General features: G+C 41.3%; 1 protein-coding gene across 1 annotated transcript in view; it reads left to right on the plus strand.

Annotated features, from left to right (window-relative positions):
* The window catches only part of mgat4b (alpha-1,3-mannosyl-glycoprotein 4-beta-N-acetylglucosaminyltransferase B), a 73,712-nt gene that overhangs the window by 50,068 nt on the left and 5,789 nt on the right, over positions 1–17,855 (plus strand). Inside the window, exons 5-11 of the mRNA XM_030767223.1 lie at positions 1,130–1,176; positions 2,442–2,555; positions 6,243–6,318; positions 7,925–8,039; positions 15,459–15,589; positions 15,833–15,940; positions 16,714–16,907. Coding sequence (XP_030623083.1) covers positions 1,130–1,176; positions 2,442–2,555; positions 6,243–6,318; positions 7,925–8,039; positions 15,459–15,589; positions 15,833–15,940; positions 16,714–16,907 — 785 coding nt within the window. The remainder of the gene's footprint in view (positions 1–1,129; positions 1,177–2,441; positions 2,556–6,242; positions 6,319–7,924; positions 8,040–15,458; positions 15,590–15,832; positions 15,941–16,713; positions 16,908–17,855) is intronic.

The following is a 17,855-nucleotide window of genomic DNA, read 5'->3' on the forward strand; positions in this document are numbered from 1 at the left end:
GGTGTACATTTATGTAATGTTTAATTAGCCACTCATGGCTGATTAACTTTGCAGCATATGTTGTCTGATATATGACCAAGATTGAATTAATCACTGTGTCAGTTGCTCTTGGCGGACTGGGACATCCTACTGTTTGGGGAGGAGTGTGTGTGTTTGTGTGTGTGTGTTTGTGTGTGTGTGTGTGTGTATGGGAAGGGGGGTGCCAATGCCTTTTTGCTGAGGTGGGAAAGGGTGGAGATGACATTTTTAAAAAGCTTCATACAGATATAGAGAGAGTGTTGAGTATCTGTGGTGTGACGTTTTCTTACTATTACTAGTCCTTTACTTGTCCTTGACACAAAGAGATGAGGTACTGTTTTTTCCCCCCTCCCAGCAGAGGAGAGGGGAGAATGCACTCACACTGCTTGTTTTTGTGCACACACCCTCCATCCTCTGTCTGTTCTCTGCCCTTGTCCTTCCCAGTGGTTGAATGTAAAGGGGACCTTTTCTTTTTTTTTTTCCTTTTCATTTTTTTCTCAGTGGTGTCACAGGGGCAGTGTCGTGGAATGCTGTCCTTTCACAATTCATGACAAATCTGTTATTTGGAGCCACTGAGTAAATACGAGAGAGGATATTTTTGCCATTCTTTTTCTTCTTCTCTCATGACAATTCCGGTCACACGCAACCCCCAACCTCATCTCTCTCTCTCTCCCTCTCTCTCTCTCTCTCTCCCTCTCCCTGTTACTTCCTCCGATCAGTTTCTGTGGGGAAAGGGAATTTGGTCAGATTTAACCACAGGTGTTTCCTGATTTGTTGTTGTTAAGGCGATCGTTTCTTTCCTTTGCCTGTCTCTGTGGAAGCTCTCGCTTACAGTTGTGTTTTTTAAAACAATGGCTTATTCTGCGAGTGCTTCTGGGGAAACTCTGAAATGATGTGGTCCTCAAAAATAGGTCGTGACCCTCTTCATAGGGCCTGGCACTGAGGCTGTTTGTGCTGGACACACATATACATACACACACACACACACACACACACACACGCACACATACACACACAAGTGATTTTGCACAGATGATCTCTAGAGAATTGTGTGTTTTTTAAGAAGTGCAAAACTAACACTATGCCATTTGTTTGTTGGGTTTTTTTGCAGACGGACCAACAGTATGCCAACAGTGTGGCTGACAACCTTAAGCACCTGTGAGTATAATATAGTATAGTTTGATTTTTCTTTTTTTTTTTTTTTTTGGAGGAGGGGGTTCTTTTTGTCTGTGTGTGCGAGAGAGAGAAAGAGAGCGACTGTAACTCTGTGTGTGTGTGTGTGTGTGTGTGTATGTGTGTGTGTGTGTGTGAGTGAACTGCCCCTAATACTCCAGCAGGGACAGCTCCCTCAAAGACTCTGTCTGTTTGTGCTTTTATTACACGTGAGTAGAGAGAATAATGAATGGCAGTGACTGTGAACAAGCCAGAGAGGAACCGTTTTCCTCAGGGTGCCGAGAAAAGTTCTGCTAATTCTGTTTGGCTTTTTTTTAATAAATTGTCACACTGCTATAAACATATCAATACATTCGTGTTGTCTTGTGTTTTCCCAGCAACATCTGATTTGAGCAAGCTCTTCACACACACGTGTCCACATACACACATGCCATGAAATGTTTTGCTGTCATTTTTGATCGACACCTCATCCAGAACTATCAAAATCATAGGCCCTCAGCTCAGTGCCATGTCACAGAAACCAGCACTGTGTGTGTGTGTGTAAAAGACAGACAGAGAAAGAGATTGGATATGTTTTCAATTTGTTGCACTTCTGTCTTTCTGCAAATCTGTTGCCTGTATAAGAGAATGCCTCTAAACTTGCTGAAATGACTGATCTCACTCACACATACATGCACACACACCCACATTAAAGTTCATGGTGGATGCACGACAATGAGTTACGATTAGTTATGTGTGTGTGTCTGTGTGTTCATATCTTGAACGTGTGAATCTCTGTGGTGCCTACACTCTGAGTGTGTGGGCATGTATGTGTTTGTGTGTCTATGATAGCTGCACGTTGGTTATGTGTGTGTTCTCAGAGAGTTCTCAGCTCTGACTTTTACAGTTCAGTGGATGCATCTGTTTCCTTGGCAACCAAGCCTCATGCTCTTGAATATACTTTGCATGTTTCTGTCTCCATACCTCTCTTTTTTTCTCTCTCTCTCTCTCTCTCTCTCTCTCTCTCCACCCCTCTCTCTTTCTCTCTCTCTCTTCATCTCCCTGTGCTTTTTATCTGCATAATGTGTCTTATGTGTACTTTTAAAACAAACTTTGTATTTTGACTATTAATTTTGTAACATCATCATAAAATTATATATATTTTTTTCAGTTGTTTTAATAAACTGTTTTAATAAATTGTCTCTCTCTCTCTCCTTTCTTTGTTTCTTTGTTTCTTTCTTTCTTTCCTTCTTTCTCTTTGTCTCCCCCAGATTCCCTACAGAGATTCAGTCTGGATTGCTGGAGATCATCTCTCCCTCTGTTCATTTCTATCCAGACTTCTCTCACCTTAAGGAGTCATTTGGTGACCCTAAAGAGCGGGTCAGGTAATCAAATCCTCACAATGATTACCCACAGGACCTTCCATTTAGCTGTGTGTGTGTGTGTGTGTGTGTCTGTGTGTATAGCTAGTAAGTGAGAGCTACTTAAAAAAGCACAAGAGTTTGGGTGTGAATATGTGAAAGCTTTATCACATCTGGCTGTCCAAACATGCGTGCCTTTTGTGTTTGTTTGTTGGGAGGCAGATCTTTTTGTTTAAAAGAAACTGTGTAGAGAAAACATTTCACAAAAAAAAACCCTAAATGGAAAGAAGCCCCAATGGAAAAGAAGCATTTTTAAATTTCTTCTTTATTATGTTTTAAGCCTTTGGCTTCCCTCTGTGTCTTGGTTGTTTCTGTTATCCAGTTTTTCTCTGTTTCTCATCTCCTCTGCTTGTCTTCCAAGCTTCCCTCTCTCCTTTTCTCTTCTGTGTTGGGTTTGGTGGTGAAACTGACAGATTTAGGTAGATTAATGGGTTTTGAGAGGAGTGTGTGTGACATTAAAGCAGAGCTTACAGTAGGATGGTGCCTTCAAGTCATACTCACACCGTCTGTCTCTCTCTACAGACACACACACACACGCGCGCGCGCGCGGTTTTGCACCTCTATATCAGCAAACATCTAGGTACTGATGAATCAACCTGTTTAGAGAGAGAGAAACAAAAAGAAGAGAGAATGAGGAGAGTGAGAGGAGAAAATAATGAAATCTGCACAGCAGAATGAAAGAGAGAGAGAGAGAGAGAGAGAGAGAGAGAGAATGTCCTGCTGATGTCTCAGTGTGTGTTATAAGGGGCAATACAGTGGGATCCTGAGTGAGCACAGCCTGTTCCATTCTTTATTCATGAAGAGAAACACAACTCTGCACTGCCAGCTCTGTTTCACTACACTACTCAACCACACACACACACACACACACTCTCACACAAATTGAAACAGAGAGCACAGATTCCAGTGCACACACAGATATTGGACAGTGAGTGTTTATCCCGTCTCTAGACGTGGAGCTGTTTATCATAACTTTTAACTGAAATGAAACAAAGTTGATTGGCTTCTCATGCCAAAATATTTTTTAATAAAAGATACATAATGTTGATGCATGCGTGAGTTTATGACTTCTAGCTAGTCTGTGATGGAGAGAGTCAGTGGAGGAATGGAGAGAGGGTATCATGGTTTCTGTTTAACAGAGAAGAGATGTGGAAAAAGTGAAGCTAATGACATTGAAAGCAGGAGAGAGAAAGAGAGAACCGACAAATCAAGATTTGATGCACATGTCACTATGGCAACAGCCTGACTCCAAGCACTAAAATGTCTTGGTCCAATTAGAACCCAGGGACTTTGGTCGATAAAGTAAACACTTGAAAGGCCTCTTACTTTACTTCATTAAGCAGTACCATGCAGTATTTTGTGTGTGTCTGTGTGTGTGTATTGTGTATTTGGTGATCCACGCAGAATTAAATATAAATTGTGGGATCCCACTGGAGGAGTTTTAGAAAATACTGATTAAAATATCTACTACTCTCCCAAGCCCTTATTTTCTTCAGACACAAACACAATTCACTCACACACACACGAACACACACGTGCCATACCTGTGTATATGTGCACACACACCCGTGCCATACGTTTCTTCCCATTGCAGTTTTTATTTCATTGGTCCATTATACTCTGTGTCTTCAGTACAGTATTTTTCTTCAACCATACTTTTCCTTTAAATAAACAGTTGAATTGAAGGAGGCTGATGTTGACAGATGTTTTGATTAAGGTCTCTCTTTTTTGCATTGAAACTAAGGCTACCGGATTTTTCATCAGGCAAAACAAAGGCAGCCCCAATAACATTGTCAGACAAATCAATCCTAGATTGACCAGGCAGACAGATCACTCACCTCACAACCAGACAGAAAGATCAATAGCAAATCAGCCAAGACAGTAAAAATCCATAGCAGAGAATTGCAGGGTATATCTCTGCACCACTTCTCTGAAGGACTGTATCTCCTTTGACCGTTGGCCTCAAAAAGTTGACAAAGTTGAAACTGTGTTTAATTTATTTTCAATTGATCCCTGGTAACGGAGTGTTAGAACTGGTGGAACGGTGGTATGACAGTGTCTTGTTTCCAGTCCAGTCGGTATAGAGTTGTTTTAAATTGTATCTTTCTCAACTGTTCTGCTCTGTTAGGATATGTGACCCAATGTATTATTCATATTATCAGTTGATTTGTGAGTAAAGTGTGTGTGTGTGTATGTATGTATGTATGTATGTATGTATATACAGTATCTATATATATGTATATGTGTATATGTGTGTCTGTGTGTGTGTCTGTATACATGTGTGCGTGTTAGGTTGATTTGTGAGCGTGAAACATTCACTGTGTGGTTGTTAAATGAACCTTCTGGGGCCTTGCTGAAACCTGCTGACCATCTCTGTCGCAGACAGACAGAGAGAGAGAGATATGATGACACAGTCTATAGAGATTAAGGGCCAGTCCTCTTCCCCTCGCTAAATCAAAGTGTGAATCGATCGACGTGGCCAGTCGTGTCTTACTCCAGCTTGTCTTGATGCTGCTCTCATTCCTCCACGCCTGCCACTGCTGACACACACACACACACACACACACACAGGGGGACTGTATATCGATTCAAACACACTGTCCAGCCCCAAACACAAGCAGACAGATACAGCAGCATTCTCTGGGACCATCAGTCATTGCACCACCCGGTACATGTCCACCTCAGAGTGGTGTGTGTGTGTGTGTGTGTGTGAGAGAGAGAGAGAGAGAGACAGAGAGAGACAGAGACAGAGAAAGAGAGAGTATTTTTAGCATATATGTCTGTGAGTAGGGATCTCTGTTAAATCTGAGGTTGTGAATGTGAGATTTATTATGTATGAAACCCTGAGCTGAAACGTAAAACTACAAAAAGCCAAGAGACTACAAAGACCAAAGACTCACAGATGACCCATCGTGCTCTGAGACTTATTAACAGATAACATTGCATGTGATCTGGTCATTAATAATACATTTTACTTTCTTGGAAAAAATGAATTATTAAATAAATTATTAATTTTTCAAACAGTAAGCATCATGGCTTGAATTATCCATGTTATCACCTTGGACAGATATGACTAAACTTTCAAAACTTAGATTCTTTCATTTTTGTTCCACTCTGTCAAACAGCCATATGCTCATCAACTCAGACTTGGAATGTTTCCGACATGTGTCATCGTAGTCTGAGCATGCACCTCCGTCCTCACGCATCCTACATTTGCACACAGAAATTGGGTGAATTTCCCCCATTGCATATCTTCTAAAAGAGCAAAGCTTTCTAGCGGTTTACTGTTTGTATGTCTGTGTGTATTTGGGTGTTCTGTCTAAGTGGATTCTTTTTTTCTTATTTGTACTTGTGCAGATTCTTAATTCTTGCTGTTTAATTTACTCAATTTATTTTTTAAATGTACCGCTATAACAATTCTGAATCTTAAGAGCAAAACCATAGCAGTTTCTAAGCAAACCCGCTGATCATTTAAACAGTCGCTCATTTGCTTTTCAATTCAGTTTGTGGAAGAGAAATTTCTGGGTTGTGTCATCAGTGGTGAGTGTGAAAATTGACAGCAGAACTCTCTGTCTCTCTCTCTGTCTCTCTCTCTCTGTCTCTCTCTCTGTCTCTCTCTCTTTCTCTCTCTCGCTCTTTCCCTCTTCCTAGATGGCGAACAAAACAGAACTTGGATTATTGCTTTCTAATGATGTATGCTCAGTCCAAAGGAACCTACTATGTTCAGGTAAAGACTACTGAACTTCTTTAACATTGCGAAAAACATTGTCAAAAGGTCATATGTGTATTTGTTAATGTACTGATCTCACACGTGTGTCTTAATGTGATTCCATCTTCTAAACGCTGAGATTACAGTACAGTACAGTCGCCTTTGTTGAAGAAAGGTGATATGGCTTCTCTGAGCCGTATGCTGTCTTCCTGAGGCTGCTGTGTGTTGTATATGTAGTCTGCTCTGATTGGTAACAGCTAGCATCTGTTGGGTTAATATTTTGGTCAAAGGCTCACAGCTCTAGGCCGTTGGCAGTATGCCTGTATTATATGTCTGTAAATGACTTATACAAATACAGAAAAAAAAAAAAACCTGTTTGTTTAGTCAATTGACAAATAGTCACTATCATATGAACAGTTTTGTGAGATAAGGACTGCTGTAATTTATCTTGATGTTAGTATGGTGCTAGTGTATTGTCAGAGGATCTTGTAACTAGTTAGTAGGAAGAAATGAAGAAAGAGAGAAGAAATGTTGCACATTAAGATACATGCACACGCGCGGACACACACACACACACACACACACACGTGTGATTGAGTGTGTTATGGTACCGCTGGCTGAAACATTGAGCTTGAAGGCTCATTGGGAGGTTCTGGAGGCTTTTGTATAATGGCTTCCAGGTTGTCTCTTCAGAGGAAGTGGAAGACAGATGAGGAGAGTAAAAAGAAGGTTGCGGTTTTTATCTGTCTTTCACTCTTGATTTTATGTCTTAAGTGTAGAATCAGCAGGGGAGCGTTTTGAGGTGACCATATGCACGGAGTCTTGTATCGTTCTCTGTGAAGATAAGAGAGAAAGAGAGAGAGAGAGCTTCAGTGTGACTCAGTGTGAAGAAAACACACACAGTGAAAACAGTGAAAACACTCACACACACACACAGGATGAAATAACCATCTCAGAATGATTAAGAAAACAGATCACACAGACGCTGACACACGCACGTGCACTTGCTGTCCATTACCTCCTCATTCCTGGCTGGTCTTTGACTGGTAGAAACATATTTTGTGAGATGGCCATCTGTCATACCATACAGAAGTTCATCATTCCTTAAAAGAAGACCAAGCTGTGCTCTGCGTTCTCATCCTTCTTAACCCTGGCGCTGAGTTAGAGACAGCAGGGGATCAGATATGATAGTGGTTGATGGAGAACATTGGTACCATGTGTTCTGATGGTCTTTTCTTCACTCATCCTTTTATTTGATCTGTCTGGGCATTCATCTGCTCAGTAACACACACACATACACACACATACACACAGAGATTCCTTCCTTCTTCCCTCCCACACAGTCTTTCATCCCTATTTTTTCCTTTCTCTTTTGATGGTACATTAAGCACAGCATGTGCCCTTGTTTCAGTAAGTGAATTTGAATAATTGTGGAATCGGTCAAGCTTTCAAAGGATCTGTATGCAGTTAAGGAGGAAAAAAAAGGTCACTTACAATAATTATGGATGAATTGAATCAAGTATACATTAAACAAGTCGCTTGCTCTCCGTTTCTCTCTCTCCTCCCTCTGTCTCTCTTTGTCTTTGTGCCTCTGTCTCTCTGTTTCTGTCTCCTTTTCTGCCAGCTGGAGGATGACATTGTTGCTCGGCCAAATTACTTCACCACAATGAAGAACTTTGCCCTGCAGCAACCTTCCGAAGAGTGGATGATCCTGGAGTTCTCCCAGCTTGGCTTCATCGGTGAGCCTGCATTAGACATGCTAAAGCTAGCACAGCTACTCCTGGAGGGAAGCTTCTAGTTAGTAGCAGTTCAGAGTCAGTTGTGTTAGCTGAGTAAAGGCCAATTTATGGCGTAGCCACGTACCCTATGCCATAAAGCCCAATTTATACTTCTGCTTCGAATCTACGCTGTAGGTACGGCGTAGGCTCTGTTTAGCCGCGTACCCTACGCCGTAGCCTATGCCGAAGCCTGACGAAGCACCTCCCTAGAAATGTAACTACGCGTTGCTGTGACGCACGTCGAAGCAGACCACAGCAACTGTGATTGGTCCGCTTGGTAGGATCACTCTCCTTCTGCTCAATCGGTTGAATGGTCATACACACCATCTCCTCCAATGTCTTCTCTCTTTTCTGTGTTGCAGTCATTTTCGAAAAAGTAACTGTTGTTCAACATTTGTTAGCTCCTACTCAAACATGATCCACTCAGTTTCTGTCGCGATTGAAAATTTTCGGCAAATGGTGAACTGAATGCTCGTTATTTTAAGAGCTCCGTTTGTTTGTCCCCCAAAGTTTAGAAACTAGTCCTTTTAAATGCAAAACTTGTCTTACAGATATTGCTGTGCAATGACTGAATTCCAACTTTTTATTCAACATTACTCCATCGTTTGTAATGCACGAGGAAATCAACACAGTGGCATAGAAATCCCACCGCAAACTAGGGTTTTGAAGATTTCATTACAGAGCGATGCAGATACACCAACGCAGAAGTATAAATGCTCACAACAGCGTGGACCACTTGCATAGGCTACAGCGTAAGCTTCCCATAGAGCTTACACAGAGGTATAAAGCCTTAAACATCAGGCCAGTGAAACAATGTCGCAGGAAATAACATGGTTATCAACTTATGAACTCATTAACTTTTATATACTTACAGCTGAAACTAACTTTTCTAGCAGAGTCGTCAAGTTCAGCAAGTAATATATGGTCTTTTCAAATTCAGACTAAATTTCCAAGATTTCGTTTCATTCATTCAGACCTATTAGAAGTGATACAAGAAAGATGAAAAAGATGGCCAAGTCATCCCAGCTCAGAATCAAAACAGTGATGGAACCAAATTACATTTACGCTTATTCATTTAGATGGTACTCTCACCCTGGCGAGAGTTTTTATCATGTCTGAGTTTGTATGGCTCTGTAATAATGTTGGAGTTAAGGACGGAGAGTGGCAGAGAGCCACCAATCTTGAGTTTTAAACGTACAACCTTCTGGGTACAGGGCTGTTTCCCTTTTCAGTGCATGGGTATCTCCTTGTCTGGGTAGAGGAGTTTACCAGAATGTTCCTGTCGCTCAGTTTGCAACATGAACACCAACCAGTTATCATAAGCTGCACTTCAGCTGCTACTAGTTTAAAGACACGCACATAAGTTTTGAAATGCTGTTAAATCCACGGACATCCGCCCAGTGTAAGAACTGAAGCAGCACACTGAGTAAGGTAGCACACTGTTAGGTGCTAATGAGTTTCAGTGTGCCTGTCTTAATAACATGACCTAATTGCCTGGGGAATAGCTGTTAATGTGATCAAGGTCAATAAACAGTCAAAGCAGTCAAACAAAACTACAGAGACAGCTTCTCTCACCAGGAGGGAACTACAGATTTCTGAAAACTTGGTTGGTATCCAAGGATATGATTAAGAGGAAAGAAAAAAAAAACTCAAGATCAACATCAATTCATTTGACCTCAGAGCAGCTGTAGCCAGTTAAAAGGTTCAAAACAGAACTTTAGGACATCCCACTTTCAATAAAGGGGCTGAATTCATTAATCTTTGATGGGGGGTTAGTTTCATTTGCAGGCTAATTATGCTGATGATCATGATCGATGACATATCTCTCGGGTTTATCTGTGCCACTGGCTTTGGCCACGGGCTGTCTGGAAGTCGGAGCTCACTTTGAGCCTCAGGAAACAGGGCTGATTCAGAGGCGTTTCAGGGTGAATCCAATCGCTGCTCAGCTTAGTGGAAACTCACCCCCCGCCCCTGTCAACGACCATGCTATGGTTCAGAGAAAATGAGGACCACATGGTGTGTGAGTGAGTGTGTGTATGTGTGTGTGTGTGTATTTCTGTGAGAGAAAAGAGTGTGGATGTGTTTATTTCAATGGGCTGAGCTCAAACACATTCAGACCCAAAGCTTAATCGCTCTGGGAGTCAAAGGTGGAACTCGTCCCAAATCAAACAGAACCAAGGGGGGTGTGTGCCGTGTCACCGTGGGCTCTCACAGGCTTGATCGTGCTTGGCACTGTGTCTGGCAGTCTGTTTTCTCATGGCTGCTTTTTTACTTTCAAAGCCAACCAGCACTCTTCTCCAGTTACAGCGAGGAAAACATCGAATCGAATCCATTTTCAACAGTTAGTCGGGAGTGAAAAAAGTTTCAAGGCTAGTCATTGTTGGCTGATTAAAGTCAAACAAACCACACTGCCATCACTGCTCACACCAGGGACTGCGAGACAGAGACAAGCCTGTTTGGCTTGACTCTCATCTGATGCGATTTTGTTTTTTTGCTGTAATGTGACATTTTTTGAGACCATTCGACTTTGTGTAGGCTGTTTTTGACCCGTGACCCATGACCCTGCTCCCACCGCCTCAGTCCACAGGGAACAGTCTTGTGATTAGTGTGATTAGGAACCAACTGACACAAATAGCCTGTTGCCTCAGGGCCTTTCTGACCCCTTTGGATTTTGATTGTAGAGAAAGGCACAGGGGATGTAATATAGCCAAAAACCTGTTAAAATGCTGATATAACAGGCTGAGTTTTAAGACAAGCTTCCTATTAGTTGTCTAATAGCCTGTGTGTTTGTTACTTCAGCAGAGAGGCATGGTTGTCAAGGAACTTCAAGCAGTTTTTGAGTAACTGTCAGCTAAGTATAGTTGTGCCTACAGAGATGTCATCCTCGAAGTTTTTGTGCCATATTGTAAAAGAGAAAGGAGTTTTACTGAAGTGTTCACACACACACACACACACACACACACACACTGGGATATCAACATGTATAGTGGCCTGGACTCATTTAGGTTGGCACACTGGGACAAATAACCCAATTAAATTCCTGTAAATGCACTTACACTCATCCATACACTTCCCTTAGACTGCAAATTGTATCTCATGGCCCAATTAAGGTCTTGAGTTAACACTTATTCTATTTTTCTCTTTTTCTCTTTTATGCACACACTCTCTCTCTCTCTCTCTCTCTCTCTCTCTCTCTCTTACACACACACACACACACACACTTACTTCCCATGAGTCAGTGTCTGCTCCTCTTTACTGTAATAGGTCCCTGTGCGCTGCTGGATCTGAGGCTTTAATACTGATTGATGCCCATTTTCTCTCCACACACACACACAGGCATGCGCACGCGCACACACAGACATGCACGTACACAAACGTAAACACACAACCTCTTTGAGCTTAAAAGCCCTGCCCAATTCTTTCTATTGAGAGAAAAAAGATACCACAAGAATGCCCCCTCACTCCCACAAACACACACACACACACACACACACACATATATACATATATATGTATGTGTATATATATATATATATATATATATATATATATATATATATATATATATATATATATGTATATATGTATTTGCCAAACATTTCAACACTCAGTATGTACCTTTACAGCCGAATAGAGACACACAAACACACATACAGTAACTGTGTGTATCTGCCCTGAGTTGTTTGATAGCCTCATCATGTCTCCTCGTAGGCTGGTTTGAGAGTTGAGATCTCCCCAGTGTGGTGTTGATGCTTCTGAGCGAGGAGCCCAGGCATTTTAAATCAGCTTAGATTGGCATTTAGTCCTCTGCTGTCAGTCGGCAGTGGTTAACGTAGCAGGCTAAGCACTGTCACTAAACAGATGTCTCCCCAGCACCAGCGCCTGGAGGATCACATGTCGTGCTGCCAGCACCCTGCTAACTGCTAATTGGAGTGGCAGCCATTTGACAACCTTATCTGAACCCTGTTCACTATTACACCCTCACCCACTTTCAGAGTTGAGTAGAGATATGGCTGTGTCCTGTTTCACCATTGCTTGTCACAGTCTAGAGGAGATTCTCATGGAAAAATTATGACACTTGAAATATTGAAAAAAGTTTGTGCTGTCGGGGTGGATTTGATTCTGTGGTTAATGTGTGCATAAATATGTACAAATGTGACGTGAGACAAGATGCTGAAAACACAGAAAAGTTGGGAAAAACTGTAGGCGTAGAGTGGAACAATAAGAAGTAATAAAAATTGATCCTCTCTGTGTGTGTTGGGGTGGTTTTGCAGTCAGCAGATCTAAAATTTGTACCAAATGAATAATTTGACTCTTTTAGCCTGGTTTGACAACAGTTTTTAGAAATCCTGTCTAGGGTTTAGGGGTGTGTTTAAGGTAAGATCTGACATATTCACAACTCCAGTATTCAGAGCAGAGGTGCCGGGTCCAGTCCTGGGGGGCCAGTCTCCCGCTGCTTTTCTTGTTCACCAGCTACATACAGTTTCTGATTGGCTGAGGAGCACACACATCTGTTTTCCAGGTAAAAACAAATTAAGAGGGGAAAACAAATTAGTAGGCGAAAACACAAAGCAGCAGGACTTTGGCACTCCTGGACTGGATTGGGGAAACTTCTGATTTAGATGTTCCTGATGACTTTGAGTTGCAGATTCTGGTACATTGTGAGAGTTTAGAACAAAAACATACAGATTGAGGGTTTTTTTAGAGGTGAACTTTACTTTTGGGGATTTTTGTTAACAAGAAAGCACAGAGATTTTCAAGAGCGAGAGAAAAAAATCACACAATTTCACGAATGACAAAGTTAGTGGTCATTTATTGATTCCTGAGTGTTATTTGTTGCATAGCTGTAATAGAGTAATAGAACCGAACAGTAATAAATGGGTGTAAATGAGTTGGTCACAGTAATAAGTTGATAATGACAGTCTTGCTGTTTGAAATAGAGATCAGTAAGCAATGAGACTGGAATATTAGGAGCAGTTAGGCTGAGAGGGGGCGAGAGAAAGATAGAGCAGGTCATTTGGAAGCAGTGAACCATGAACGAGGGAAGTGGAGGAGAGGTGAATACTAATGAGAGACTGTCTTATAAAGAGGCTACCTGTGCCACTGGGCTTCACCTGTGTGTGTGTGTGTGTGTGTGTGTGTGTGTGTGTGTGCTAGTGTGTGTGTATAAGGAAACAGAGGCCTTTTCTTTGCGGTACGTATGAAGGCGAACAAACACACTTCAGAGGAGAATTGGGTGATGGGAACATTCATTTTAAACTCAGTGCAGGGACAATGGTGACCTTGAATCAATGCCAAACCCTGTCTGGAGCAGATGATGAAAGGAACCTGAAAAATATGGGTTTTTTTTCCCCTACAGAAATCTCAGGGTGTAGTTGAATCTTTGTTTCCTCTTTTTTTTCCACAAATGAAACATGAATGTGTCCTTGTGCTTTTGTTTCAGATGTATGTCGATTTGCCATATGTGGTTTCAAAACTCAAATGTCAACAATTATAGAAAACATTCAAGACTGATAGATAGATAGATAGATAGATAGATAGATAGATAGATAGATAGATAGATAGATAGATAGATAATACATTTTACATATATATATATTTTTTTTTTATCTATATATATATATACACACACACACACACACACATACACATTTCATAACTCAGTGAACCCAGTGTCCTGATGAGAGCAGTGTTGTGTTCATCAGGTATTTTTCGGTGTGTGTTACATGAGCACTGACTCTCCCCCACTTCTAAATCTGTCTGTGCAGGGCTGCTATCTGTGTCCCTCTCATCAATAATGCAGCAGTGATCTGTGTGTATGTGTGCGGATCAATGGTATGCCAAGCTCATCAGCCCAAACCTGGGTAATAGGTGCTGTTTGCGCCATACAGAGAATATTAAAACACACTTTCACTTCTGCATGAGACCAAGGATGACAGGTTTATGAATTACAGCACACAGCAGTGAAAATCAAAAAGACAAGAATAAGAGAAATCCTTTAAAGCTGAATGGACTCATCCTTGATGCATTTTTTCCCCTTGCTTTCCTTTTTCTTTTCTTTTTTTATTTCCCCATCTCTCACTCATTCTTTTATTGTTTACCATGCGTGCTTTAATATGCTGTAAGGCTCTGTACCAAAGGCTAAAATATGGGAGTATCACTCACTTAGTGTGCAGTTTGACACTTAGTGTACATGTTGTCATCTACAGCTGCCTCAGGATCAGCTGCACAGAGAACAAACTATACCCTTTACTCATTATCAGCCACGTCATGCCACTGACCCTAGATCAGTTTTTGGAATTCTTGGAATTCAGGCTGTGATGTTTTGATATACTTAGTACTTATCCTGAGAGAGAGAGAAAGAAAGGGGGCCGGGGGAGGGGGGGGAGAAAGGGAGGGGGGAGAGGGAGAGAGAGAGAGAGACAGCTGTTTTGGAAAAGTGATTCAGTGGAGTGCTTTGGGTAGAGTGGACTGTTGACTTTGACATCTTTACATAAGCTTCTATCTGTCACGACAGATATGTGCATGAGGATAACGTTTGTGTGTGTGTGTGTGTGTGTGTGTGTGTGTGTGTGTGTGTGTGTGTGTGTGTGTGTGTGTGTGTGTTTAGGGAACGGGGAGATTTTTCTTGAAGCTAGCACTGTGTATGGAGAGTGAAGAGAAACAGTCTCTTTGTGTGTGTGTGTGTGTTCACACTAAATGTCATATGCTCTTGTTTTGATTATGATCCATAACATATTAATACTGATCTACACATAATATATTAATGCCGAACTGCTCTTCCATTATAGATAAATAAAGATTGGATTTTTTTTCTCTCAGAATTTTAGCCTGCGGCCCAAATAAGAGAACATGCCAATACCAATGCCAACGCCAATACTTTTTAATATGTTTTTTTTTTTAATTCAAATGAAAACTTGTACTCTGGTTTCAATGAATAAAAGTAATCTCGGATTTAAATGTATCTGATTTAATTAATTTCTTCTTTAAGGAGTACACACCCAGCCAAATTTTTAATTGAAGCCAAAAGCAGTCCATGTTCCAGCCCAGGAGAAAAGCCTGACATGAATGAATATGGAAATTAAATTAAAGGCTGAGCTCAGGGGTGTTGCTCAGTTTTATTCCTCTTAGTTTGCATTAAAATGTCAAATTTTGTCTCCCATCCCACTTGCATTTGGCTTCTTTCTTTCCTTCTAGCAAGAAAAGGGAGATTTTATGTCTGTGTCTGTGTGTGTCTGTGTGTGTGTATGTGTTTCTGTCGAGTATACATCATTGAAACTTTATGAAATGACTCATTTTCAGGTGATGTATTAAGCGTGTGGTCTTTGTGTTGATGTGGTCTGATCTAATTGTCTGTAATTGTTGTCTTGTTCACTCCAGGTAAGATGTTTAAATCACTGGACCTGTCTCTGATCGTGGAGTTTATGCTAATGTTCTATAAGGACAAGCCCATTGATTGGCTGCTGGACCACATCATGTGGGTGAAAGTGTGCAACCCAGAGAAAGATGCAGTAAGACTAGTATTTTTTTTTCTTTCTCCCAGATGTTTCCAGCTTATTTAATTCATTTTGGCTTGCTCATTTATGCATTTAGAGATTCACTTATTTATGTATTCATTTATCTACTCAAACGTTCACTCTTTAATTCCATATCATTTTCTCTCCCTCTCTCTCTCTCTCTCTCTCTCTCTCTCTCTCTGTCTCATGCTGCAGTGTGTTGTGTGCTAATAAACTCTGTGTGTTTGTATTACTCAGAAACACTGCGACAGACAGAAAGCCAACTTGAGAATTCGATTCAAGCCCTCCCTCTTCCAGCACGTAGGAACACACTCTTCCCTCGCCGGAAAGATCCAGAAACTCAAGGTGAGAGAGGGGTGCTCGTGCGCTCTTGCACAGCTTGGATTTTGATTTTCTTTTCTTTCTATTCTTTTCGGGGTTTTTTTTTTGCCTTCCCCATTACAGCAGCCCGCTTGTGTCACCCTCCTCATTAAAGAGTACTTCCACAGTTGGTGGTAAAACGGAAGAAGCTCAGAAGTCTTCACGCCGCATGGCTGAACTTGCTATGCTAACTGCCATGCTAGCTGGAGGGGGAAAAAAATGAGGAAAAAAAAATGCTGAAGAACTCGTTTTAAAGCAAGCCCATGTCTTTCTCTTTTGCACGCTCGACTGGCCTCGAGTTCATGCAGAATTAAGAGCAGCAGAGGTCGCCGTGGTGCCCAGTGTTTACGTGACCCTTCCCAGTCCGCTCCTTATTGATTTCACTCCTCTGGTTGGCTGATTGTTTAATCTAAGGGGATTCATAAAGTGGAGGGCAATGCTTACTGTACTACGCTCCACTAGTCCTCCCTATGGCCTCCTCTTACACTCACTGGCTGCTCTCCTCGGTTGTCTCTCTCAGTGTGTTATTCTGTGTTTTGATTCAGCCTTCTCTTTTCTTATTCCTGCTACATTTTTTTTTGTCCTTTCACTGTATTTATGCCTTCTCCTTTGCCCTCTCACAACATTTCGCCGGTCACTTCCCCTCGTCCTCCCCTCAACTTCCTGTGCCCTTTAGCGCTGAGCTCATCTTGTTTTTCAACAGTTTTGTTTTTTTACTGTCTCTAATTCATGGCGGCTGGTGGCTTTTTGTTGCTCAGGATAAGGACTTTGGGAAACAGACTCTGCATAAGGGTCATGCCAACCCGCTGGCCGAAGTCACCACCAGTCTGAAGACCTATCAGCACTTCACGCTGGAGAAGGCCTACCTGGGAGAGGACTTCTTCTGGGCCTTCACGCCTGTAGCAGGGGACTTTATCCGCATCCGCTTTTTCACCCCTGTTCGTATTGAGAGGTATATAGTCACATGCAGAACTTGATACACACATATATGATATATTATGTGCGTATCCATTTACAGATATGTCATGTTGCACATATATGCACACATGTAAACACACATATTGTTCCTACATTTCTCACACCTATGCCAAAATGTTTGTTTTCCTCACCAAAAGAAAAATTCATTTGATGTTCGTACCATGAAACAAAACAATGGAAAGACCTGCAGACAGCTTAATAATCTTCAGCAGAGTTAAAAAAGAGAGAGAGAGTTAAAAAAAAAATGAAAAAAACCCCACAATACCGAGTATAGTGTTATCAGGTTGTTTTTTTTTTACAACACCTCTGAACCTTGTCTCCTAGTGAGGATATGGCCAGTACTGTGGTTTATGAGAAACATACTAATAAGGATTGTCCCATGTCTCATCATACAGTGAAATGAAATGTTAAGGCAAAGTAATGTCAACTTTCTGATGTACATTACTGAATAAATGAGTAGACTTGAGAAGACCGAGTTTATGGGCTGCAGCGGGAATGGTTTGACAGGCTGTAATCATTACACAGTCATACCATTCTCATATCTTAGCTCTGTATGTATCATAGATTGTCTTTGGTAATGTTTCAGTAAAATCTGTTGTTGTTGTTGTTGTTTTTTTTTAAAGAACTCTTGCTGTTGTGACACAAACATTGAATGCAGATGTCACTGTTTTCATCTTGGGGAGGCTCAGTCTGTTGCATGCCAAAAACAGAAAAAACAAACAAACAGAAAAAAAACAAAACTCAACAAAAAATGCACAAAACTCAAACTTGGTGTAATTAAGGAGCAAAGAGGAAGACAGTGCAGCACGGTCACAGTTAGTGTAAAGACAATGCATGAGATCAGATTTACTTTCTTGTCTTTTCTTTGCTTAAAAGCCGCACATTCGGTTGCCCACAGACATCAGTACAGGCCATGTAACAG

Source organism: Chanos chanos, chromosome 1, assembly GCF_902362185.1.
Source record: "Chanos chanos chromosome 1, fChaCha1.1, whole genome shotgun sequence".
NCBI classification, from domain to species: Eukaryota; Metazoa; Chordata; class Actinopteri; order Gonorynchiformes; family Chanidae; genus Chanos; species Chanos chanos.